Source organism: Neopsephotus bourkii, unplaced genomic scaffold (genome assembly GCF_033783945.1).
Source record: "Neopsephotus bourkii isolate Nb327-2 ecotype Australia unplaced genomic scaffold, CSIRO-AGI_Nbou_v1 NB_1197, whole genome shotgun sequence".
NCBI lineage: Eukaryota > Metazoa > Chordata > Aves > Psittaciformes > Psittacidae > Neopsephotus > Neopsephotus bourkii.
This window is the reverse complement of record NW_026901682.1, coordinates 305,702-332,267: the sequence shown is the minus strand read 5'-3', so window position 1 is coordinate 332,267 and position 26,566 is coordinate 305,702. Positions and strand designations below refer to the sequence as shown.

At 39.2% G+C, this 26,566-nt stretch overlaps 1 protein-coding gene across 3 annotated transcripts in view; it reads left to right on the top strand.

Moving 5' to 3' along the window:
- Positions 1-621: 621 nt before the first annotated feature.
- Positions 622-26,566, top strand: part of PTAR1 (protein prenyltransferase alpha subunit repeat containing 1) — a 30,372-nt gene continuing 4,427 nt past the window's right edge. For 2 of the 3 annotated variants that reach the window (XM_061364277.1, XM_061364275.1), the window contains exons 1-6: positions 622-774; positions 7,320-7,489; positions 14,938-15,004; positions 17,745-17,849; positions 21,213-21,426; positions 26,236-26,552. In XM_061364277.1, the coding sequence (XP_061220261.1) occupies positions 689-774; positions 7,320-7,489; positions 14,938-15,004; positions 17,745-17,849; positions 21,213-21,426; positions 26,236-26,552 (959 nt within the window). In that variant the 5' untranslated portion in view covers positions 622-688. Of the gene's footprint in view, positions 775-5,835; positions 6,217-7,319; positions 7,490-14,937; positions 15,005-17,744; positions 17,850-21,212; positions 21,427-26,235; positions 26,553-26,566 lie in introns of those variants that run through there. The other variant, XM_061364278.1, reaches the window with a different exon arrangement.

The following is a 26,566-nucleotide window of genomic DNA, read 5'->3' as shown; positions in this document are numbered from 1 at the left end:
GGCAGGGGGTTGGAACCATCTGATCTTTAAGGTCCCTTCCAATGCCGACCATTCTATGATTCTATGAAATGGTGCCTGTACAGTCTTATCAGGTGAATGAGAAACTGCAGCACTGCATCCATATAATCCAATTACCTGAAATCAGCATTACTTAAGTCTAAGCTTTTCCATGCAATACATAGGCTATTGAGAAGGCTACATAAAATCTCCCAGTTCTAGTGTTCCAGTTTGGGGGTTTAACACACTGGACCTTCAATTAAATCTGTGGAAGTCCTGCCTTGTGAAAGACTACAATCTTTTTAGATACCTATCACAGTGCCATATGACTCTGCAGGCTTCTTGTCTTCTTATTTATACAAACAGATTTACTGAGTTGCAGCCCAAACGAGAATTAAAGCATAATTTATGGTCTCAACAAACGCAACAGAGCAGACCAATTCTTCAATACTGCGAAGACGGCAGTTTGAGCCTACCGCATGCTATTACAGCTCCTTTCCTCTGGGCACACACTGTGGCACCCCTGCCTGCGGGAGGCAGTGAGACCGCCCCGCCCCCTGCGGCGGGACTGACGCGGGAGCGCGGGCCCGCCCCGCCCCGTCGCTGCGCGTTACCCGCGTCCCCCCGCGGGGCGCTGACCCGGAAGTGTTCTGCCCGCCCGGCGCGGCGGTGCCGGCTGCGGCGGTGGAAGATGGCCGAGTCGCCGGAGGAGGTGGCGGTGCTCGTGCAGCGGGTGGTGAAGGACATTCGCAACGCCTTCCAGCGAAACCCCCACATGTGAGTGGCGCGGGTGGCTGCCGTGCCGGCACCGGGCGGGCTCCTCGGCCGCCGGGGGTCCCTCTCCCTCGCCTCCGCCGCGTAGGGGTGCGTGTCGGGGCCGGCGGCCGGGCCCAAGGTCACGCCGAGAGGTGCCTCGGGGACCAGTCGGGTTTCTCTTCCCGGCACCGCCCCACGGAGTGACAGGCAGCGAGCGGAGGGTCTGTGCCGGGCGGTTTCCACGTCACCTGCGGTTCGCCGGGGCAGGTCGGTGGTCCCCCGACGGTGTCTCCTGTGCTGTCCTGCTGCCTCGTCTTACGGGTACCGCCGTGCACCTGCTTCAGCCTGGGTGCTCGCGGCGGGCGTGTGGCCCGAGAGGCTCAGGCTGCAGCAGCACCCCGGCCGGTGGCGAGCCTTGCGGCGGTTCGTCGTCCTGGCGGCAACATCGGGCTCATCGGTGCATAGTACTGAGCTGTGGAAACCAGCGGGGGCTCTAAAGTCTGGAAGCGATGAATATCTTTTTAAATATAAGTTCTTAAATGAACCGTACTCGAATTCGAAGTTTGGCGGTGTTAACCTCACAGCATAGTCGAGATGAGATTGACCTTTCCTGCGAATGGGTCAGGCCTGCCAAAGCTCTGCTGAAGGCAGCAGGGTCTGCCTATGTCTGAGGCACAGCGTTAATGGTGGTGGAAGTACATCTTCAGGATTGAAGCCTGCTGAATTGCACCCTTGTGCAAACAGCATGATTTGGTGCATGCCACGTTCAAATCAGTCTGTTAATGGAGGTGCCAGTACTTTTCGTTGTGTGGTAGGAGACAAGAATGACTGTGTAGATACAAACTACAGTTATTGCTGTCTTGTGAGAGGCAGGGTTTTCTAACTATCTGGGGGTCAGATGATCAGTGTTTCATTTTCAGTTCCACTGACCAGCTCTGACAACCTGATTTAGGTACCTCCTGTATTTCTGTTTCCTTCCCCATCCTTTGCTGTTTTAAGACAGAAACTGTTTAGGGAAACATCATTATGTCTGTTTATGCAAACTCCATATTGGTCATGGCAAATGAGGTAGCACTTAGTGGATAACAACTTCATAACATCAGTACAGTGTATTTGTGTCAGTCACTAAGGCTGCAGTCTCCAAGGTGGTGGCCTATTAGTCTGTTCCAGAAAACGGTACTCTAACCAACTATGCAGGAAAATTTTGCAGGCACTTAATTTATCCCATTGCTTAAAAGAGAGGGTTAGAATGAATCCCCTCATGAATCCGCTCATGAATGTCTCTATAAATGTAGTAAACAACTTGGGTGGGTGGCCAGGTTTTAAAGAACAGCATATGGATGCTGTGTGAAAAAAAAAAACACCAAACCCCTGAGTTTTGCCATGAAGCTTCATTTTTAGGTTGTGAGGCTGTAAACAGCCAGTATTTGTGAATGAATGTTCTGAGTCTTAGTTTCTATTCCTTTGTCAGATTGTTGTTCGTTGGTAGCAAACTTCAAAAAACTTTGTTTTGAGGAATATGCCGCTGTTGCCGTTTTCTTTCAGAGGTGCCATCTCAGAGGTGAAAGTAGGTTATGAGATTTATTGCCCGGAATGAACGCACTGTGCCATGCTTCTAGTGAGGAGCCACAAACTGGTGCTAGTTTGCTGTCTGCTAGATTTCTGAACTGCAGTACTTGTAGAGGGGCCATGCACAGCCAGTGTAAGCTGCTGACCCTTGGTACGATGCCTTTCTGCCTCTAGAGCACTGACTTGCAGCCATGCTGTCCAGATACTCTCCAGTATATCGGAGACATCTTGTCTTCCTGCTGGTGGACAAGACAGTTGTAACTAGCTGCAGCCCCTGACAGATGTTACCCTCTTGAATAGAGTAGCCTGTTTGTGTTACAGATCTAGGTTTGAGTTCTTCTACATGGTATCCACCAGGTCCTACTGAAAATAATGAAGCTGACATGCATAATGTTTCTGTTTGCATCTCATTTTTTATCCCCTACTCATTTCTCTTCAAACATTTGTTGTCACTTCTCTTTGACTGTTTGTTTGCTTGCCCCCTTTGTATTTGTTGTAATGAGTGTTTTGTTCTGGAAGGTTCATAGATTAGTAGGTCTTAAAGGGGCATTGTCTCTGGTCCACAGTAAAAAGAATGTAAAAATACAGTTTTAGACTAAGTAGAATATTGAATTGTTGATTCTTCACTTTTTTCTTCTCTTTTTAAAAAAAAAAATCTTTTTTTTTTTCCCCTTTAAATTAAATTTGTGGTAAGAATGTCTGTCTTTTTAAGATGAGCTTACTTGTAACTACATATACAACACAAAATTCTTTTTGCCTTTTCTCTCAGATAGCTCCATTTTCTTCAGCCAGTTAACTGTGTCACCATGCTAGTTCTCAATTTTCTAAGGCTGGAAGATATTTTTACCCAGTCTTTCAAGCATAGTTCCTGATAAAGTCGTATACATCAGCTATCCTGCTGGAACTGAACAGATCACCAGCAGTGAGCAGATCAATGTATCTTTCTTTTTTACCTTTGCTGTTCTTTACAGTGTGAACTCAAACAGAAGAAAGCTCACTTGTCAGAAAAGTACACCAATTTGGTAAACATAATTTCAAATATGAAGTCTTAGATGGTAGCCCAGGTACTTGTGTACAGAATCTGAGGATAATATTTATGGCTTTTCAAGAATCATTCATGTCACTGTAGCTTAGATTATTTTTTCTGTCTCAATTTATCTCATTCTTAGTGTAGTAAAAATACCACACTTCATTTTGTTAGATTTGAAACTGAATCAAGGTTTCTACTGGCGTGATTGCAAATTTCAGGGGATCCAGAAAGAGACATACTTGCTTAAGTCTTTTCTGTACCCAAGAATGAAATCTGTGTTGCCAGTGTTCCTTTTGTTGCATTAATACTTTTGTGCAGCATTGGTACTTGCAAATAAACCAATAACAAAGATAATTTTCTTGCAATACTTAATGAGAAGGATCATCAGTGCAGAATTTTGTTATTGCAGCAGAAGTCCAATCAAGTGGAGATTAATCTGAGAGCAAACAAAAGGGAGCCCCTAGATATGAAAGTGGCACATCTAGAGCTTCTTTAGAAGTAAATAGTGCATAGAAGTACTTCAGATTTCCATACAATATATTACTGTTATTTATTAAACATTTTGGTTATATCACTAAGATAATGACTAATCATAATGTGCAAATTAATTTATTAGTTGAAATTCTAAAAGAGAATCATGTATATGATGCACTGCACAGTAAGGGAAAAAAAAATCAGGTCTTCAGTTTAGGCCCTCTCTTCCCTGCTGTGCATTCTATAAATGTATAAACACTGTAAATTCTTTAGCCATGTAGTCATTTCATGAGACTTACTTTAATGTAAAAATATACACCTTTCCAAGTCTCCATGCTCCAGATTGTCTTGTAGTATTAAAAGCTTTTTGTAATTGCAGAAATATTCAACTACTTAGGTCCAATCTTTATTGTCAGTAGAATTGCAGTTGCTTCATATCCACCAGATACAGATCTCCCAGCCATTATTTAATATCCTCTGTCTAACCCTGTAGGGAGAGTTTGGCTTATTTTAAAGATGATCTTCCAGAATAAAAAACAGAAAAGGTCCCTTCACATGGGAAGCCTAAAGCTGAAGACCTGTCACCCTCCTGTCAGAAGAAATGCCTCCTTCCCTGGCAGTACTGAGATACTGTGGTTCTGTGAAACGGGGAACTTTTTGTATCATCATTGTTTTATGAGTTTAAAGTAGGTTGGCTAGGGTTTATTTTGGGGAGGGCCATTGAATGGCTGAGATAACAGACTAGGGCTCTTGAAGCAGGTCCTGCAACAGCTTGTCAGTACTGTTCTGTAGTGGCTGAGGTTTGCACTATGGACCCTGTCTGGGTTGTGCATCTCCATGGTCTCCTGGGTCTCTTCTTGCACAGCATCTCTGTTCTCAGCACAAGTTGAGGAAGCTCTGTAATGGCTGTGTACTTCATGACAACCCAGCTAAAATCTTCCACTAAGTTTTGGCTGCTTTCATGGTGTATTTTAGGAATGTGAACTAGTGTGGTATCCAGTAAATATGGAGATAACTCATGAAGGTTTTGGAATGTGACTGTGGTGCTTGCTTTGAGGAAAATAAATAGCCAAGCACAAAATAACTCCTAAAATTCAAGAGACTATCAGAAAACCTAGAAGTTTAGAGAGAGAAACTGAATCATCCTTTCATAGTAGATGGTGCTTCTGACGGTACAAAATCCTGACAAACAGTAGCCCTCAACTGGTGTCTCCTTCAATATTGTGAGCAGCATGCACCTGTCACTTGACCTAAATGTGACATCATTCTGCAATGAGTTGAGGTAGTCCTGTCATATGAACAAGCATGTCTTTGCCAAACGGCCAGTGGCAATTTGTGCAAGACGGACGGTAATTCAGTCACTTAATTTTACATTTCAGTGCTGCCTCCATGTGAGTCCTGCTGCAGAAGCTTTCTTTGGATAACAAGATGGAGCAGAGGCTGCAGAAATACTCAGTGTCTCCTGGGCTGACAGACCTGTCTTGTTACTTCAGGAGCAAAAATAGATGGTGTTTGAATTTTTTTGGCGGTGAGATAGGCATCTCATCTTACATAATTCTGCCCTCCTGGTACTTAACATCAGGAATTCTGTTGGTTCTCAGGAACTGAATGCAACATGAGACTTCTGAACCAGATGGATCATCAAAAGCAATGTCAGGGTGTGGAGACAGGTTGGAGACAATATTTCTACCAACTGAGAAGTCCTGGTTTGCATCTTAGCGAAAACTGAGTTGTTAGCAGATAAACAATTTTTTGTATCGCACTATATTGGTGAATGTTGTTATGTACTGATCCAGTCCCTTGGCAATTTCAGCTAGCTGAGTTCTGGAGTTGGGAAGTTTCAGGCAGACTTGTCAGCTCTATGCAAACCCTACCTGTCTGTCATTTTGGCATGTTTAAAGCACTGTTGTGAAACTTGCATGGTATGGATGCATGGGTTTGTTTTTTTCTCTCCTTGCTGTTTACATTTTGGGTATTGTTTGTAAGCAACAGCTAGTAAATTTTGCAGTAATTAATGGAGTTAATTAGCAAAGCTGTGAGTGAGAGCATCTTCATTGCAAGTGGGGACCTGTATGACCCTGTATGCAAGGTCAGGCAATGTTTGGCTAAGGATGAGGTTTAACATTCATAATAAAAGGGAGTCTGCAGGAAGTACAGACTTCATGCAATAAGGTGCCATGTTTAAAGAAGCAGGTGGGAATGTCATTTTTTGTCTAATCTGACTAGCTTCCTGAAGGGCTTGTGTTGAGTGCAGCTACAGAAAGGAGCATCTTTCTTTAATACCATTGCTTGCAATTGGTGAGGTAGAAAAATGCTGGTTTTCCTCTGTCTGTTTTCAGATTATCAGAGATGGGTAAAGGACCTGGGGTTATGTTTGGAGACAAAGCCAGGTGATTTGCAAATATCTTACCCTGAGTTACTTGTGCTCTTTTTGTCTTGCGACGTATGTCATGATGTATGGAGGATTAAGTCTTCTTTCTGAATAAGCAAACATATTCTTAAACAATCACATCACTTTTTATTATGTTATTAATAATCCACTGAGGATAGAGAACTAAATCAGTACACTCACATTCTCCAGTAACAAAATTCAGTAATTTGTACAGCAGACTGTCTTGCTTAGGAGAAGGAAAAACGGTACATGTGGAAACATGCACGTTTCTGTCTGTGTAACTTTCTTTCGTGCAAACTTTGGTTTCTGAGTGCCTAGTCACACTGCTGAAGGACATACATGGGTAGCTTTGGCTCAGTCAGCAGCCTGTATGGTTTACGTGTTTTTATTTCCCTTGCAGTAGCAGTTCCTACATCTACATCACAAAGGTAGGAGTACTTGTGTTAATTCAGCTGAATTAAATTGCTTAGGTGATAATCTAAACATACAAAAAAGGGGACCTTCTTCATTTAGGTTCATTGGGAAAGTGGAATAAAACTTTTCGATTATCATAAGGTAAGAAGATCCAGAATCACCAAAAGAAGTTTTCCTAGAGAACTTCTAAAGGATTTTGAATTCATTATGGGTCATCTAATAATGACTATTAATTTCAGATTCTTCAGAAAGTCTTAAAATACTTCTGATTTTTAGTTGCTACAGCACTTTGAAACTAATACAAAATTTTTGTAATACTCAAAATCACAACTGGCTTTTATATTGAGTCTGAATAAATTTCACAGAGGTAAAATACATCTATGTTTTTTGCTCAACTTAAATCTTTATTCATGCCTTAAAGCATGTTTGAATAATTTATTTGCCAAGTTAACACACTGCATGAGTTTTGCAAAGAATGGCTTTCTGAAAATTCATTTTTTCATACCTGCTCTTCAGCAAGAACCAAGAAGGTGAATTGAGGATAATGACTACTGATTTTTGGTAAAAACAGGGGAAAAGATGGATGGGAACTTGATGGGAAGCATTGCCAGTCTGCTCTATTGAGGAAAATAATTGGCATCTACTGGAAATAAGTTTAATTATATTTCTTTCTGATTTTATTTTAAGAGACGAAATTGGATTGATACCCTGTCCTGAAGCCAGATATAACCGGAGCCCTATTGTCCTGGTAGAAAACAAGCTTGGTGTGGAGAGTTGGTGTGTCAAGTTTCTTTTGCCATATGTCCACAATAAACTTCTCCTCTACAGACAAAGAAAACAATGGCTGAACAAAGATGGTAAGTTACCCAGAAGGAGAATTGCATCTAATGTGATTCTTGGTGCATGTTTTTTATTTATCACAGAATAATTTAGGTTGGAAAAGACTCTTAAGATCATAGAGTCTAACCGGAAAACACTGCCAGGTCTGCCATTAAAACATGTCTAAGTGCCACATCTACATCTTTTAAAATATCTTTAGGGATGGTCACTCAGCTGCTTGCCTGAGCAGCCTGTTTCATTGCCTGACAACCTTTTGGTGAAGACATTTTTCCTAATATTCAGTCTAAGCCTCTCCTGGTGCAACTTGAGGGCATTTCTTCTTGCCCTATTGTGTGTTACTCAACATCCACTTTGCTATAACCTCTTTTCAGGTAGTTGTAAATAGCAATAAGGTCTCCTCTGAGCCTCCTTTTCTGCAGACTGAACACCCTCAGTTTCCTCAGCCTCATAAAACTTGTGCTCTTGGCCCTTCACCAGCTTTGTTACCCTTTTCTGGACCTGCTCGAGCCACTCAGTATCTCTCTTGTAGTGAGGGGCCCTAAACTGAACACAGGATTCAAGGTGCAGCCTCACCAGTGCTGAGTACAGGGGGATGATCACTGCCCTGGCCCTGCTGGCTGCACTATTTCCGATACAGGCCAGGATGCCATTGGCCTTCTTGGCTGCCTGGGCACAAGCTGGCTCACGTTCAGCTGTCAGTCGGCACTCCCAGGTCCTTTTCCACTGAGCAACTTTCCAGCCATTCTTCCCCATTTAGCGTTGCATGGGGTTCTTGTGGCTCAAGTGCAGGACCCAAGTACAATTGTTGAACCTCATAAAATTGTCCACAGCCCATCAGTCAGTTTGTCCAGATCCCTCTGCAAAGCCTTCCTACCCTCCAGCAGATCAACACTCCCAGCCATCTTGGTGTTGTCTGCAAACTTACTGAGGTGCACTTGGTCCCTCATCGTGACAATTTACCTTTTTTGACACTACACTGTCCCTTAAAGCCAGTTTAACCTGTTCTGAAAGAACTGAGTGTTAGTGGCAGGGAGGGCAGGCTTTGGATTGTGCATCTTGACAAGATAAGTTGTAGGGCTGCTTAGTTGAAAAATGTAAATTCTTTCTCTCTTGCCCAAACTGGAAGGGCGAGAAAGAGATGACTGATTTTGGTGACTGATTTGGGGAAAATATGTTAATCATTACAGAAGAAATTTTGTCCTGCTTTCCTGAGTTGGAAGGAAAACTGTGGTGATGTGTGGATCTAAAGAAAGAAACAAGTGCAGTGTCTTTCAGATATAGGGGTGCCAGAAATCATTAGTCCATACAGCTTGATAACTGTAAAGGTGATTTTCCTTTTTTTTTTTTTAACTTGGTTTGGATTTTACTTTAATTTACTTGCATGAAAAATACTTCAATGTGTGTTGTCTTTGTTAAAGAATTATAAACGGGTGTGATGTGAGAGATATTTAACTGCTTACAAAGTGTCTTATTCAGAGTAAGAATAAAAAGGGGTAATTTAATTCTTAAACTTTAGTTTAAGAAACAAATTTTTTTGTTCACGGTTTCAGGTATCTTCTAAATAGTCACCATAAAGAGTGCTCTTATTCTAGGCTTATCTTAGAGTCTTACTTTTGGTGTTTATGCATGTTTTTTCTGAAGCTTCTTTCTGGTATCTTTTACCTGCTGTGGCATTTTTCTGTCCTAGAAACAGGGATATCTTTTCCATTGAAGAAAACTTTGTGACTACTCACAAGTTCAGATCTTTAGTATAACATCCACTAGAGTTTCAGTCTGGGAGGCTGGATACTGCTGATAGTTGTTAGCTAAGGGGCAGCTGGGTGGCTAATGTGATGGCACCCTCCTCTATCCACACTGATTCATATGCTTTCTTGCAGTGATACTGTGGTAGATGCCTGTTCTGCTTGAATGATATGGTGTAATGACTGCATGAAGGATATCTCTGCTTCCTTCCCAGATGAAACCTTGCAAAACCCCTTCCTCTCAAAATACAGATCATAAAACTATGTCAGTAAATACCGGAGTAGCATGAAGTTTAGATTGCAGCCTGTTTGTTGAGACTTTTTTGGTTTTCTTTTGAGAAGAAAGCTGCATTCTCCTTTGCTTCTAGGGTTATAAAGTCAGTTTAAAATGTGAAGAGGTGATCCACAGCACCTCCATATTAATAACATGTTTGTAAAGCAAGGTACAGCTTACAGAGTTTAGTATGTTTTACTGTAATTGAGTGTCACAATTGAAAGGAAATTTTAGCAGAAACTGAACTGCAGTGGTGAAGGGAATGAAGATGGAAGTCTTTCCCAGATAGACTTACAGAATTGTGTCTAATGAGGCTCAAGTAGGCATATACTATCAAGAGATGTTACAGTTTCTATACATTTGACATATCCTCAAAGATTTTCCTCCAAATTCCTTTTTGTAGACAAAAGTGCGTGCTTAGAATTTGGCAGGGCAGTAGCTTTCTTCTGAATGTAGTGAAGGAATAGATTTGTGTATTACTGCTGCAAAACTCAATTGCATATTCAGTTGATACTTGTAATAAACTGTGATTGCAAATGTAGTCTTTCGTTACCTCCTTTGTGTTGTTTGGATTATTGTAAGCCATTTTAAATAGAACGGAGAGAAAAAATGGTGCTGATTCAAGTGCCAGTGTTCAGATGCTGTGTCTGATATTTTCTGGCAAGGTCCTGGAAGAAGGAAGTGCTTTGTAGTCAGTCATTAATAGCTTACTGTGACAGATGTTTAATTTAGTTATGGTTTCTTTTGGATGCTTGGAATCTAGAGTCATGACTACTTCTCATTATTGTTCCAGTTTAGAAATCCTAATTTTGCAAAATGCTTTTATTCTTTCTCCAATATTTTAATTTATGCATACATATTGCTTGTATTATCACAAGATGGTTTTCTGAAATTGCCACAAATTTCTCTTTTTAAGCAAAGTATTGTGCATACTCCCAGAATATTCCTACTTCCCATAAGTCCGTATGTTTCCACTTTTACAAGTCTTCTGAAAAGCACATCTTGAAATCTGGATACAGCCATATTTAAAGAAAAAAAAAAAAGAAAAGAAAAAAGAAACTCCAAACCCATATAAAAAACCTGAAGACATACTGTCATGTTTGCCCTTTTGCCACCGGGGAGAATTTCATGTCTAAGAGGACATATACCTTGTGAGCACCTGTAATGCTATAGTTTGTTTAAAATGTATCCAGCAGAAAACACTTTTAAATTGTAAATAAAAGATGTAATTTTTTTGTTACTAACACTGAGGGAACTAGCTGCAGCTACTATTACTGTGTGCCAGATCTGTCATAAGACTTTCTATTGAAAATTGGCTGAAAGTTTACTAGAATTGTGTTATTTGACATCTTTGGTTCGGAATCCACACTTGATGAGATCTTCATCTGTTACTTGTTGCACAAAGCATCAAAGAGCCTCAACATGAAAGAACTGGGTATTGCTTTGAGATTTTCATTTTGTCTGCTGCTTTCCTTTGGTAATGTTCAGGATACAGTGAACCTCTGTAACAGGAAAACACAATAATGGTAGACAAGCTTCTGTTTAAATTGGGCTCTATTTGGTGCTATTCCAGACCTTTGACGTACCAGAGTAGTCATGTTAAGTGCAAATCATTATTTAGTAGGATAAACAAGCTATGTTGTTATAAATAGAGTCATATAGACTATGAAAACGGTCTAAAAAGTATTCAAAAGACTGAACTAGGCTGTAATAAGCTTTTTCTTAACTGTCTTGTCAACTATAGCATATACAGACAGCAGTACCTAGCAATTACTAAAACCATTATTGTATTTAGAAAATCCAGCACTCAAAAGTTCAGAATTTCTTTATTACTTAATTCAGAACCTCCTCTAATTGTGTTCTTTGTTGCTGTGTTTTGCTGTGTCTCATTTTCTTCTTATCCTGCACTGCAAAGTTTCATTTATCTTTCCCTCCCGTAGTAAAAAACTTTCCCTCCTGTAACAAAAGAAGTCTTGCAGATATCTCCATTGCACAGTTGTGCTACATTGATACTTAACCATGGTTGAGCATTGGAGCCTTTAGATGCAGCCCAGTGACCTCTTGACAAAGTGAAATAAATAAAGTTCACCATAGGAAGTGTCAGTCCACCTACATTTGGTGTGCTGAACTCTTCATAATATGTTTTAAAAATTATATTAAGCCAGCCATTTTCTGGCAGTCTTGATTAACTTAAAACAAGCTTAAAAGATATATGACTCTTTTGACTAGGGGAGAAGCTAGTATTCAACTCTTTTGGGGGGGGGAGGGATTTTTTTGTGGTGTGATGGGTTTTTGTTGTTGATTGCTTTTGTAGATAATCACCAGTTGGAGAGTGGGTTGGCTGAATGGGGTAAAAATGCAGTTAATTGAATCACAGAATCATAGAATAGTTAGGGTTGGAAAGGACCTTAAGATCGTCAAGTTCCAACGCCCTGCCATGGGCAGGGACACCTCGCTCTAAACCATATCACCCAAGGCCTTGTCCAACCTGTCCTTGAACACTGTCAAAGATGGAGCATTCACAACCTCCTTGGGCAACCTATTCCAGTGCCTCAGCACCCTAACAGGAAAGAATTTCCTCCTTATATCCAATCTAAACTTCCCCTGTTTAAGTTTTAACCTATTACCCCTTGTCCTACCACTACAGTCCCTAATGAAGAGTCCATCCCCAGCATCCCTATATGCCCCATTCAGATATTGGAAGGCTGCTATGAGGTCTTCGTGCAGCCTTCTCTTCTCCAGGCTGAACAGTCCCAACTTTCTCAGCCGATCTTCATATGGGAGGTGCTCCAGTCCCCTGATCGTCCTCATGGCCCTCCTCTGGACTTGTTCCAACAGTCCCATGTCCTTTTTATGTTGAGGACACCAGAACTGCACACAGTACTCGAGGTGAGGTCTCACAAGAGCAGAGTAGAGGGGCAGGATCACCTCCTTCGACCTGCTGGTCACGCTTCTCTTGATGCAGCCCAGGATACGGTTGGCTTTCTGGGCTGCAAGTGCACACTGAAGCTGGCTCATGTTCATTTTCTCCTCGACCAGCACCGCCAAGTCCTTCTTCGCAGGGCTGCTCTGAATCTCTTCTCTGCCCAGCCTATAGCTGTGCCTGGGATTGCTCCGACCCACATGTAGGACCTTGCACTTGGCATGGTTAAACTTCATGAGGTTGGCACCAGCCCACCTCACAAGCATGTCAAGGTCCCTCTGGATGGTATTCCTTCCCTCTAGTGTATCAACCAAACCACACAGCTTGGTGTCATCGGTAAACTTGCTGAGGGTGCACTCATGAAGATGTGTAGACATGCTTTATGTTAGCAGCAAAGCTAGTAATTCCTGACTTCCTTTTTTTTCCCCTTGAGGAAACTGTCAGTTGCCAAGTGGTGGCTACTGTGAATTTGACGTACAGAAGATTTATCTTAGAAGAGTTACTGTTAGATCTTGGCCTGCTACATTTTTTAAGGCAATTAGTGTATGTTGGTCATGACAGAAGCTAATTACAGTGGATTAATCGACACATTTAATTATGTATATTCATAATAGGTAAAATTGAGATATTCTAAAAATGCAGAATAACTGCTAGTATTTTGAGAAGGCAAAATGGAAATCAAGATAAAACAATAGTAGCTCACAATTTTAACTTTTGATCTTTGTAAAACTCTTATTAAATGCTGACAATGAAGTTTTTGAATGTGAAATTGAAACAGTAGCTAGCAAAGCACTTACTAAGTGTTTAATTTTACTTACGTGAGTAATGCTGGATATTTCAACTGGGCAATTCGCCTCTCTAAAATTAAAATACCTGTTGAACTACTTTGCTCATTTGGTGATTAAGTCAAAGAAAAAACTTTGTACATGCACGCAGCAAATTAGGAAGCAGCTTCACAGATGTGAGACATATTCATGCCCTAGCAACAAAGATGGGTTTAAAAGGAAATATTTCATTAAAAGTAAAAAAAAATAAATCTTGACTAGAACTCATGAAATTAGGCAGAAAAGTTAGTTCCTTGAGGTGATTTCTAAAACATCAACATAACGGCTTACTGCAAAATTGACAGAGTACACTGAAGAATTATTTTCTTCCCCCACTGTGTTATATAATGTCATAACATGTTCCTCTCCAGCAGGAATATCATGAGAAACACAAAATTCCTTTGTTGAACATAAATGAACAAGCAGTCTTGCAGTAATATACAAGGGTGTTATGTTTTCTGACCCATTCAAATACTAACTTCTCTAAGTCTTGGTTACAAGATACATGAAGCCATGTTCCTTTGCATTTCAAATTAATATGCTCTATTGTTGTTGCATTTCATCAGTAACTTAAATTTTAATTTTATAGGCTTATTAACTACAGTTACCAGAGGTCTAGTTCCATGAGATAACCCTTTTCCTTTTTTACTTTAATTTATAAAGTACTGTTTATTTGCTGGAAACCACCTGGGGTGCAATCTGGTATGTTAAATGCAGTGTGATTAGGAGAGAATGTAGCCCAAATTTTTTGGCAGTAAAAGCCTGGATAGTCCTACTCAGTTTCGAAGCAAGTTTCTTCTCGCTCAGTTGCAAAACTATCAGGTATATTTAAGGATTGTGGCTGCAGGGCAGATTAACTGATATGTTGTGTCTCCTGAGACATGAGGTTAAGGGAGCCAATGCAATGACAGTCCTTAGCATCTCAAGTTTGAGTTGCCTCATGAATCCCCACTGTCACCCTGGTGGAACTCAAAATGCTTGAATGGTGCAGTGGGGTGTAAAGGGAAAAGGAAAGACTAGGCTACAGTGTTACTCTTCCATTCTCAGCAACCATATACCTCAGTCCTGGTTTTATGACATTGTTAAGAAGTAAATGTAGCACTTATCTCTGTAGTCTGCAGTACCTAAATGCGTGGATGCAGGCAAATGTTCTGTTTGTTCTTTTAGTGAATTAATCTTAAAATGTCAGTCTGAAGCAAGGCTGTCACTTCAGAATGTATTTAAAGTATTTTCTGCGCAGCTAGTGGAGTTATTTTGTGACCTTAATTTATGGTTGTGGTGTTTTATTTTCCTAACTACTTTTTTTTTTTTTTTTACTAATACGTGTATTTTTTTCTAACAGTGTAGTATATGGTGGCTGTCTGCAGCTCAGAGTTGGACTGAAGTAGCAGGGTATATTTTTAATGGTACTTTCTTAAAAATTTTTGGATTTTCTTTGAAGAATTATCTATTTATGATATACACAGTGCATCTGCAATTTAAATCACTAAATACTTAAGGATTCTATGCTGTGGCTCTCCCTTTTTGAGGGCATACCATATGTTCAGTTATAGCACTACAGGTAAAGGTCAGAAATTTCCCGCTTCAGACTTCTTAGATGTGAGTTGTTAGCAAGACAGAATTCCATTATTTTAAATAATAAAGGAATGCTGTTGTGTGTACATCGTTACTAATCCTTGTGCCTCTTGTTCAATCATTCTAGAGCTGATAGATGTCACGTGTACACTGCTGCTGTTGAACCCTGACTTCACCACTGCTTGGAATGTGAGGTATGTCATACTCAGTGAAGGACACAGGGGGGGCCTTCTGTCAGCTGTAAGCTGTGTTTTCAGTGATAATTAGTGACACACTAAGAGCTATTCAGCTAAGGAGTGCTGAAGGAATGTTAGAGATGTCTTCTGTCCTGCATGTCTTGCAGATGTTTTCAAACTGCCTGTTTTTAGTTTCTCTAGTTTTTCTTGTTTGGTTTGGTTGGTTTTGGTTTCCTTGGCAGTGCAGGTGAAAGATTACACTGCTGTATGTGAAAGCACATGTTTGGCCCACATTTCTGAGGGCTGTAAGTCCTATTGAACTGCCACTTCTCTTTCATTCTGTGAGTTACGGAGGTTCATGTGTAGCCTTTAGATGGGCATACACTTTTCACTGAATCCTGTAGTGCCCAACTGATGTCTGCTGTCTGTCTTTACTGTTCTGATTTTACCACTGTTTGAATATTCATACTTTTGCAATAATGGTTCAATTTATGTCATTACCACTGCAGCTTATCAAAGCTGAACAGCCCTTAGTAGGCACACTGCAGCTATCCTTTATTCCAGATAGATTCTCCCTCACCCTGCTCCTTTCTCATACCTGTTTGGATTAGTCTAGTGTCACCATTGGTCATGCTGCATCATTTGTCCAGGAGTCATCATGGAGGAGAAGCAGGAATTTACCTCCTTGTTCTTAATGGAGCCCAGAAGCAACAGTTCTTTGCAAGTCTATAGTCTGATAATTTGTGTGTAGATCTCGGAGGTAGGGAGAAATTCTCTTCCTGCTGCCTAGGTAAGATTGGAGACAGGCTTAAAGGAATGGTTTTAGAAGGGCTGAAGGGCTTGCAGAAAATTATGTTAGTATGTAGGAGGACTGTCATTAAAATAATACTTTCCTTGTTAAGATGCATTAGAAAAATTGATTGCGTATGAAAAATCAACAAAATAGCCTAGAAAGATGATTGCTGCATGTAGCTGTCAGCCCTAGAAAGGACAAATTCAACCCTTTTTTTTTTTTCCCCCCCTTTTTTTCGCTGCTAGTGTAGTTCTAAAGATTCTGCTGTGATCTGGAACTTTCTAGCATCTCAGGTGTAAGAAAGGGGAATGAAACTGATAACAAAGAGCTTACTGTCATGACAATGTATACAGCTTGAGTAGTTTTCAAGTGCTAAAATGGAATTATGAACATGTACAAGTACTAGAGCTCCTATAGTAATGTAATCTTGTGGTACTTAAAGCTGAATGCAGACTTTTGGTTTAGGTTTTGATTATTTTTTTTTTTTTTAATTCAAATGCATCCGTGCTTACCAGTCTGGGGTTTTTTTCCTGTCTGACAGGGGAAAGAGTTTGCTTTTATGTACCTGAGAAGAGTAGTTCAAATTTCTAAGTAGTGTTAAAAATGTTCAGGAATATGGATGAGGATTGTTCTCCCTTTATGGTGTTTATAGTTTACACAAGTATACAAATGACTACAGAAGGCCTTGCTCCCCAGATTCTCAGTCAGTGTCCTGGCTACGTGTCTGTCATTGAAGCTCTTTTAGCATTCGTAGAGAAATGGTTGTTACACCAGCCACTGGAGTTTACCACTGAGCCTGCTCTAGCGAAGGGGCTGCTTTGCTGAATCTGACTCTGCATTAGTTTAGGCTGCAGCTGGGAGTTTGCTCTTTTGAAGAGTAAATTTACTCTAAATACGTGTGAGCCTACTTATTTACAGTTAATGGTTTAATATATAAAGAGCAATTTCTTCATGAAGAGTTTAGGTTTTGGGACACAGGTGGTCTGGTAATCTAAATCCTTATTAAATATGTACATGTATTTATTTTGAGTATTACACTGGTCTATGCTGCTTTTTCGTTGCCTGTGTAGTAATTAATTTTTACCAAAATGTCACCTTGTGCATTGCAATAATGGAGCTATTATTCCACCTGCTCCAGTGTTGACATTCCCTAAATATTTCTCTTGTCTGCTTTACAAAAGTCAGGTCACTGGCACTGAACAGTCTAGTGATTCTGGGGCTCCTGGCTAGTATGCCTGAATTTCCTGTTGAGTCCTGCTAAAAGCATCCAATCTGAAGCATGGTGCAACTTTATTCAGATAAAAACAAACGTCCCTCTAGGCATGTTTCTGATCTCGGCAAACAGTTCTTTACTAATGTCACTAAATACCAGGAGCAAGACTTCCTTAAAGAACTATTTTCAGATGTACAGCATGATCTAAGGGCATAATTTCAATAAGGAATGTTTAGTCATAGGTGTAACCTTATTGGCAGCCCTTGTATGAAAGGACAAAAAAAACCCAAAACAAACGACCCCAAAAGCAATAGAAAAAGAAAGCAAACTGGAAAAGCACTGCTTGTTTTATTGAAGTGCTTTTAGAGTGTTCAAATAACAGGCATTACATATAGTTCCTTGACTTTCAGATTAGCAACAGAAATTGTGATTTTGAGTCACACTTGAATGCAGTTGACAGTGATTTTGGGGTAGGTTTGGGAACCAATGTATGTGTTGTAGGTGTTCAGATTGAGTTGAAGTTCTTTGGTCGGAATTTATTATATTGGTCATGGTTGAATGGGGGTGTGTGTGTATATATATCTCAATCAAAGTGGAATAGTTAATGCACCAAAGGCTTTTTAATAAACTCCTAGTTTGACAGTGAGGTTCTATTGCGGTACAAAGGAAATGCCATGCTGTTTTGCTATCGGGATGTCTGTTCCGTTTTCAGGTTACTCCTATTCATACAAATTAATTTTATTTTTTTGTAGGAAAGAATTAATACTGTCTGGCACTTTAAATCCACTTAAAGATTTGCATCTTGGAAAACTGGCGTTAACCAAGTTTCCAAAGAGTCCAGAAACATGGATTCATAGGTTTGTTTACCTTGCCTTCTGTTGCCTCCCCAACTTAAATATGCTCCACCTTGTGCTTGGACTAAGGAGAGACATAGTTGGAGGACATGTAGAAATGTACTATATTCTTTGAGACAGTAATTTTAAAATACTATTATTTGGCTTTTGATTTTATACTTAGAACTAAAATCACGTGCACCTTTTTAGCTACCTACTGTTTTAATGAACTTTGGAAGTGGGATAAATTTTCCTAAAGGTTCGTCATGTCTTGCAACACCTAAAATTTTCAGCCTTGAGAATTCTCATTCCATGGATAGTATGTTTTTGAGCATTGTGGGTTTCTCCTGCTTTCCCTGTTCCAATTTATCACTGTATTGCTTGTTTACACACATTTCAAACAGGAATATGCAAAAGCTAATCTTTATAACCAAAACTGGGTTCTTCTCCATTCCAGGTCTTTTTGGCTTAGTGAACTTATTTTTATCATTTCTAACTTAAGCAATGTCATTGTCATCAGTAGTAAGTATTAAAATAACAGAGCACATTTTTGGAAAAGATAGCTCTAGAATTACTCAGAGGCAGAAAGCTATCTCAAGTCATGAATTGAGTGTGCGCAAAACAGCTGTAGCACAGCTGAATGCTGTAGCTGTTGCTCAACTTTGGTTGTTTGTTTTTTTAAGAAAAAATATCGTGGTATGTATGTGATTTTTTTTCATGATATATTTTTCGCAGGATGACTCATCCTTTTATACACAGCCTTAAAGAGATTTGCATATATAACACATTTAGAAAGCAGCTCACAATGTTTGCATTCCCATGTCCAGCATTCGGACAACTGCAGAGTTGATGCCCCAGTGATGGACTCTTATCAAAACCACAAATAAAACTTCAGTTGTGCTGATAACATGAATTTTTGGAAGAGGGAGTCGTTGGTAAACTCTTCTTTGTGACCTCATGATCTTAAAATTCTCAAATTTAACTTAGAATGTAGTATATGAAATACTCCTAAGTGTTTTTTAACTTATAAGCACCTACTTAATTTCTGTTAATTTATTTCTTGGTAGCAGTGATACAACAACAGCACTAACGAATTTCTATTCTTATTAAGTTAGAATAATAGGTTCTTGATATTCATCTACATCTTGTAGAAATAATAAATTCTGCCTAATTTCTATTCAATCTTAAATTGTATTTTATTTAGTGTTATAATTTGTTCTTCCTTGTATTTGCCTAAACCAAAAGAGTATATTTGAGGGTGATTGTAAAAATATTTGGCTTGGATTTGGACGTGCTGACTGTGATTGTTCATCTTATTTTCTAACACACAGAAAAAATTTTCCTTCTGCATTAGCGCAGTAATTAATGTTTTCTCTTTCCCCATTATACCAAATTTCAGGTGGAAGTGCAAAAAAATAGGATGGGGGAATTACAAAATTTGATAAAACATACGCAAATTACTTTTTTTTCTTTTTACACATGGCAGATACATTTGCTAAACATATCAAAGTATCTTTCATACATTTTGCTATACGGCATTTTACTACTGGGTAGGTTTCAAATAGATCTTGTGCATATACAGTCAGTATATTTATTGATCGTGCAGTTGTCACTGAATAAGCCTGCGTTCATTTGGAGTAATTCCAGGAACTGCAGTAGTAATAGAAACATAGGATTTCTTTTTTCTAGCTCTATTGAAGGAAATGTTTTCTTAAAACATTATTTCTCTTAAATAACACCATGATATTCAATAGACACCCAAAATACATCTTAAATCTTATGAGGTTGTGCTGGTCTTTCTTTCCTTCCATGCAAAAAGTGTAGAAAGTAATTCAGATTTTATTTCATATTTTTTCCTTTTGTTGTAGTGACAGAGCTTATAACGCATCTATTTTTTTCCCGCATGCTCCTGTATATGTAATTTGTCTTCATTCCTTATTTTGTAAAACATCCTTATTTCAAGATGTGGAGGTATTTGGGGGCTCAAAATAATTTGGCTTTCTGTGGTTTTACTGCGAAGTCAATGCAATATTTATCTTTTGTTAAGGGAATGTCACATTTACTCATTTATCTTTCTTGCCTAAACATTTTTAAGGTATACCACTTCTTGCAAGTCTGCTGATTGAAGTGAAAATACACTAGGTGGTGATGTTTGTGTCTAAGACATTTTTAAAAAGCAAAAATTAAGTCTTCAAATTTACCACATTACATAAAGTTAACAACAGTGAAAAATTATGGTATGTTTGGCTGTACATTTTTTAGTTAAAACGATTCTTACATAGGAAGCCAGTATATGAACACAGACTTCAATCTACTGTTAGTGACTTCTGCTGTGTTTAAAAATTACATTCTTATAAATTATCATTAATATTGTCTTCCAGTAGTTTAAATCTTTTTTTCTTTAATAACCAAGAAAAAGACACAGTGTAAATAAAAAACACCAGTCACCAAGAATATTATAAATGTTTTCAAATGAGAGAAAAAGCAGATGAATTACAGCACTTTTTTAAGTGAGTGGTTAGCTTACTGATTTTTTTTTTTTAAAGTGATTATATATATATATATATATATATATATATGCAGTTTTACATATTATTTGCAAATCCAAGGTATCTTTTTAAAGAAAATTATTTATTTTTTTTAAGTATTATTTTCTTTTAGCAAGAGTGACACCTTTCTGAAAGTAGCAATTAATTTGTTTTGGTCCAGTATGAATGAGCCAGCACAAACCAGAAAAACCTCTGTGTCACACACCAGAGGATAGGATATCCAGGTTTCCAGAACATTCTACAAGAACTCCCCCCATGTGCTTATCCTGGTCACTTAAAATTAAATACTTGTAATTGAACAATAAAAACTATTTGTTTTGCTTATACCTATAGCCCTTGAGACTGTGAGTCTTTTGCACTTTCTTTCTGCTGGTGATATACAGAAACTAATTTGGCTTATTATGTGCAGTGCTGATAAATATAAAAAATACAAAGCATAGTTAATTCTTTTTTTTAAATCACTTTCTGTCTCATGTTGAACACGTTAGTGCTGTACAAGTCTCTGAAAGAGAAGCTCATTAGAAATCGCATGTGGACAGTTCTTGCTTTTTTTTTTTCTTTAATTTGCTGTTTCCTTCTGTTTTCTTTCAGTGTGCTGTAAGTAGCCATGATTTTTTACAGTGAGTGAATAGATACTGCTAGAGATAAATTATTTTGGAGTGTGATAATAAAGTCATAAAGTATGGGAAGACTTCACATAGTTAGATTTAGTACTTATCTAGTTACAGTTCAGTTCGGATAATTAAAAGAAAGGTTTGATTGATTTATATAAATGAAAAAAACTTTTCCCCTCCTAAAACTGCTCTCTCACCCTTAACACTATACATTGTTTAACTAGACGATGGGTGCTGCAACAACTCATTCAGGAGAACTCCTTGCCCAGTCTTGTGACTAAAGGAAACTTGGGAGCAGCACCTATGGAGAGAATTCACCGACTAGTGCAGGAGGAAATGAATGTCTGCTCTGAAGCTGCTGGGAGATACCCCAGCAACTACAATGCCTGGTCCCATCGCATCTGGGTTTTACAGCATTTGGGAAAGCTGACTGTCAAGGTACAGTATAATAGCGAATAAATTCCTGTTAGAGAAAAGGATAATACATGACAGATACTATTTTGATAATGTAGTGCAATGTCTCATTTTGATAATCTTATTCAGCTTTTCTGTGGTTTCAAAATATTGAAAGATTAAATAAAGCCAGCGGGAATTTCAGAGAAAGTGTAATAGTGTTTGTAATCTGTTTCTACAACTCCAGTGGTATCTTTTGGCAGCATTTAAACTGAGGCCTGACCAAGCTATTTCAGTACTAGCAGGGACAACATCTGTGGTGGCAAGTATTTCAGATCACATGGTAGTATCTAAAACATGGAGACCTGCAGCAATTTGAAATATTTAATGTGACGTGGTCTCAAATTGTATAGGTGGTTTCATGATCCTGTGTTTTCTAATCTGTTAGGTGAATTCCTTGTGAATATTAGGCTGGTACAGTGTCGTCACATTCTAATGGAAGCCTCTTCTTTCTGCCGTGCTGTAAATACATAAGGGAGTGAGGAAGGAATTTAGTGGAGGTCGTTGAGTCAGCATAGCCATTACTTTTGTATTATGGGCCAGCTACTGCTAACAACAGATATTGTTTGACTGATAGTTCTTGTTAATTGTCACCTGAGAAACTTCAGGAATAGCTGTATCAGCTTAGTAGTAAATCGCAAGTATGTTCCAGACTCCATGAGGGATGCACACCAGAATTTGGATTTCTCTGCTTATCAAGTTTGTGTCAAGTTATCAAGTATACTTGTATCAAGTACATGTGTGCTGTAAAGTCAGCCAGCAACTAAGCACCACACAGCTGCTCTCTTACTCCCCCACAGTGGGATGTGGGGAGAATCAGACGAGTAAAAGTGAGAAAACTTGTGGGTTGAGATAAAGACAGTTTAATAGGGAAAGAAAAGCTCCACTCACAAGCAAAGCAAGACGACAAATTAGTTCATTGTGGGCCGGCAGGTGTTCATCCATCCCCAGGATAGCAGGGCTCCATCATGCATAATGGTTACTTGGGAAGATCAGGGCCATCATTCAAAACACCCACCTTTCATTCTTCTTCCCCCAGCTTTATATGCTGTGCATGATGCCATATGTTCTGATGTATTGCTTGGGTCAGCTGGGGTCAGCTGTCCTCGCTGTGTCCCCTCCCAGCTCCTTATGCACTCCCAGATCCTTGCTGTGGTGTGAGCAGAACTCTTTGAGGCTGTGTAAGCAGTGCTTATCAGTAACTAAAACTTCTCTGAGTTATCAGCACTGTTTGCGCCACAAATCCAAAACATAGCCCCATATCAGCTACTATGAAGTAAATTAACTTATCCCAGCCAAAACTAGTGTGTTTGAATATTTTAAAAGCATGTTAAATTTAACTGAGGCACAAGACTGGGACAGTCCTGAAAAAGCAGCAGTCATAATGATTCTGTAACCATTTAGTTCTTACAAGACTAACTTAAATTAGGGTATTCTATATTATTGAAGGCCACATATCTGCTTTAATACAGAGTTTGAGGTAGTATTTCTTATGGTATACAAGGAACCAGGCTCAGAAACATAATGTGTATGTTGTATTATCTTTGAAGTAAGATTTCTCAAAAGAGGTTTATCATTTTGAAATCCTGCTTTGGAGGATTTCAGGGGGTAGGTTGTTCAGTAGATTTGTGTGGTTTGTGTGGCTTTTTTGTCTTGTTTTGTTTTGTTTGGTTGGTTTCTGGGTTTTTGTTTGGTTTGGTTTGGTTAGCTTTTTTGGGGGTTTTTTGTTAGGTTGGTTGGCTGGTTTTGCTGATGATTCTCCTTTGGTTTGGGTAATCCTAGTGCTTCTGCAAACTAAGTCTCAGTTTAAACTCTTCAAAGAAGGTACAGAAGGAGAAAGTTTGGGCCCTATTGTCTTCGCACAGGATACAGATATTTTTTCTTTATTACACTAGACAGTAAAAGAATCTTATTTGAATATAGGAATTTGGATTTGTTTTTCCTACAGAATTTGAACCACATTATCAAGTTTACATAGCATTCAAATAGTGATCATTAAGATCAACTAAGGATTTGTCAATAGTAGATTGTTCCAAAGCAATCTAATCTTTCTGATATTGGAGTAGTTGCCTCCATAAAAGACAAGAAGACTTGACTTCAGCTCTTTCATGTGATAGTTCAGTAGGCTAATGGGGGAAGAGCAGAGGCTAAGGATACCTACTGGTAGGTAGATGGGAAATTAGTTGGAGAATCAGAGTAAGACAGTAATATCAGTGTAGTCTGTAAAAAGTCATATACATTGACACGTCAGAGAAACCATGCAGGTACAAAAATAGGATGTAGTTCAACAAGGACAAACTTTTTTGTTTCCTTTAGATAGGAATACTCAGCTTCAGAGTGTGGTCACTGACCAGGCCCTACCGTAAAAAGGCAAGCAAAGAAACAAGTGGTGGGGTGATTGCCATAAGGCATCACTTCTCTTGTGTGATGCCAGGAAAAGAGAAGTATGTTGCTAAGACACAAAGTAATTTTTCCTGTAGACATCACCAGTAAGGCTGTGGCTTTTTCTTAGGTGACTGGACCTCCAAAGGCATCTTTTGTGTGAATGGAAATTGCCATATTTATCCGGTTATCCTTGAAAGTTTTTTTCCCCATATGGAGTTTCTTTTCATTTCTCCTGTGTTCCAGACCAAGGAGGAAGCTTTGGGCTGCACATTATGGTGGGTAAATGCTTTTAAAAGCAAGCACAGGGTGAGGGAGAGTGTAAGAGAATGTGCAGACCCACAGGTTGAGGCAGAGGCTAGAGAGTGGCTGTTTCCTGTTCTGGAGTGGGATGCCTGTTCCATGGTACTTGGCCCACCACTGAAAGTAGGAGAGAGCCCTATGTAAAAGGTAGTCAAGAGTGGGTAGGGAGGTGTTTTCATATAATTTCCTCTTTGCTTCAAAGAAGAGTGGCAAAGGGCTTGTGCTGTTTGGTGTGAAAATGGAGAAAATTGGCATGGTAAGAAGGAACCGCTGCTGGAAGTCAGATGTTAGCTGGCTTTTTGTTTCATTTCCAGTTGTTTGAAGCATCTTCTACTATTACTCTGAGTTTTCTAGAGGAGAGGCTCCCCCCCCCCCCCCCCTTTTTGTCCTTTTTTTTCCCCCCCCCCCCTTTTTGTCCTTTTTTTTTTTTCTGTATGTCTCACAAGATGTAATAGCAAATCTGCTGTCTTGCTCATATAAAAGAGGTTTTCTAGTTCAGGTAGAGTAATACAGGGAATCATTCTATTTTGTGCAGGGAGTTAAAATGCATAATTACATTATTCCCCTGTAACTTTTTAATTCATAAACATGGTAGGTAAGTGAACCAGATTGTTCAGAGATTTAATTTGGATATAATGTGCATAGTGCCATATCCAGCTGAATAAAGACTGGTTTGATTTTTCTGATGTTGCTGTTGATCCTTACTTTGTTTTTTAGTAGGCTTTTAGATTTTAGTGCTCAGAAATCGAAAATAGTAAGGTTGTCCTACTGAGAATAGAGAAGCTGATCTTGTGGTTTAAAATGCAGACTGGAGATAGGGAGGTTTAGTGCTCTTAAGAATACCCTGTGGGCTGTTATTTAATAGTGCACTTTGCTGATCTGTAAAATCCGGGTGATTCTGGTGTCTCTTGGCAAGACCTAAAAAAACATGTTGAGTGTCTCGGGTAGAAGGCGCTATTTACGCTGTTTGTGTTTGTTCTCATATTTTTTACAACAGCCACACCACAAAAAAGGTGTGTAACTAGGCTTCCATATTTCCATGGTTTTCTTTGTGGGAGCCTGTACCTCTGATGCAGCAGGTTTAAAAAGAAATACTTGTGCCTATGAAAGTTGCTTCGCATCATCAGCTGGTCGTGTTAAGTGATGTACGTAGCTTAGAAAGGAGATTAAAAGTAGGATTATAGCCAGTAAGGTTTTTATCTAAAGTCTTTAGAAGTAAATGAAAAAGGTAGATTTGATCTCTGGAGACATTAAACTCCAAAGGAGGAGCAATGTGAGGAAAAAGGTTAAAGCTTTAAAATAAATATGACCATTACTTGTAATAAAGAAATTAAAGTAAAATAAGCTTTGCCTGGTATCCAATCTCACGTGTCTTCCCAGAAATAATTTTTGAAGGTTTAAAAACATTAAGAGTTAAGAGAAACTTTCTAGATTCCAGTAGTGTTACCAATACAACTGTACTCACTGATGTAAGTATTTAACACAGTTATTGTGAGAACTTTTCTGGGAGTTTGTTTTTTTCACCAACTATCAAGTCAAGCAACTTAGTTAAGGACAACTAGTTTTGTATTCCACAGGCTCTAGGACTTGGAACATTGTGTTAGTGGTTGACATTGTTTCCTGGAAAATGAAAGTAAATTGTTTTAAATCCTCTTCCTTTATTCTTTTTTTTTTTTTTTTAAACTCGCCCGCCCTCTGACACCCATGATGCACTAGGCAAAAGTAAAAATACTTTTAACTAATATCCATGTAGTCTTTTGTACCTTCTGCCTCCTCTAAATAACTATTCTGAGATTCATAAACCACTGCTTATTTCTCATCATTAGTGGTTTGGTTTTGTTTTTTTTCCCCTCATCCTGTGCGAAGGTTTTTGAGACACCTGCCTTTTCAGAGTTTGGAAGAAGTGTGATTTCTTTTGTGCAGGGATGCCAAGTACTTTTTAGCACACAGTAGGAAAAGCTTAATGATACTTCATTTTTTTTTTTATGTGTGTTTTTAAACCATTGCCACAGTGGCTGAAATCCCCAGAGAAGAGGTTGCTTTAATATAGAAATGGTGTTAAATATCTCCTTAATACTGATCGATAACTGTCGCTGCTTTTTGTTTCAGGTTCTCCTTGATGAACTTTCATCCACTAAGTATTGGGTATCCATGCATGTCTCAGACCATAGTGGATTTCATTACCGCCAGTTCTTACTCAATTCTTTGATAGGCAGAACTGTAACTGACAATAATTTACTGTTACAAAATCGGATGGTAAATGTGCAAAACCCTAGCCTTCTAAAGGAGGAGGAGAGTGCAGGGGCAGCAGCTGCCTGTGCGGAGGAGCAGAGCGTGGATCTCCCCCGCCATTTAGAGGAAGAGTTGGAGCTCTGCACTGAACTGATTGATACTTACCCAGGACATGAAACCTTGTGGTGTCATAGGTAAGAGGACTTGG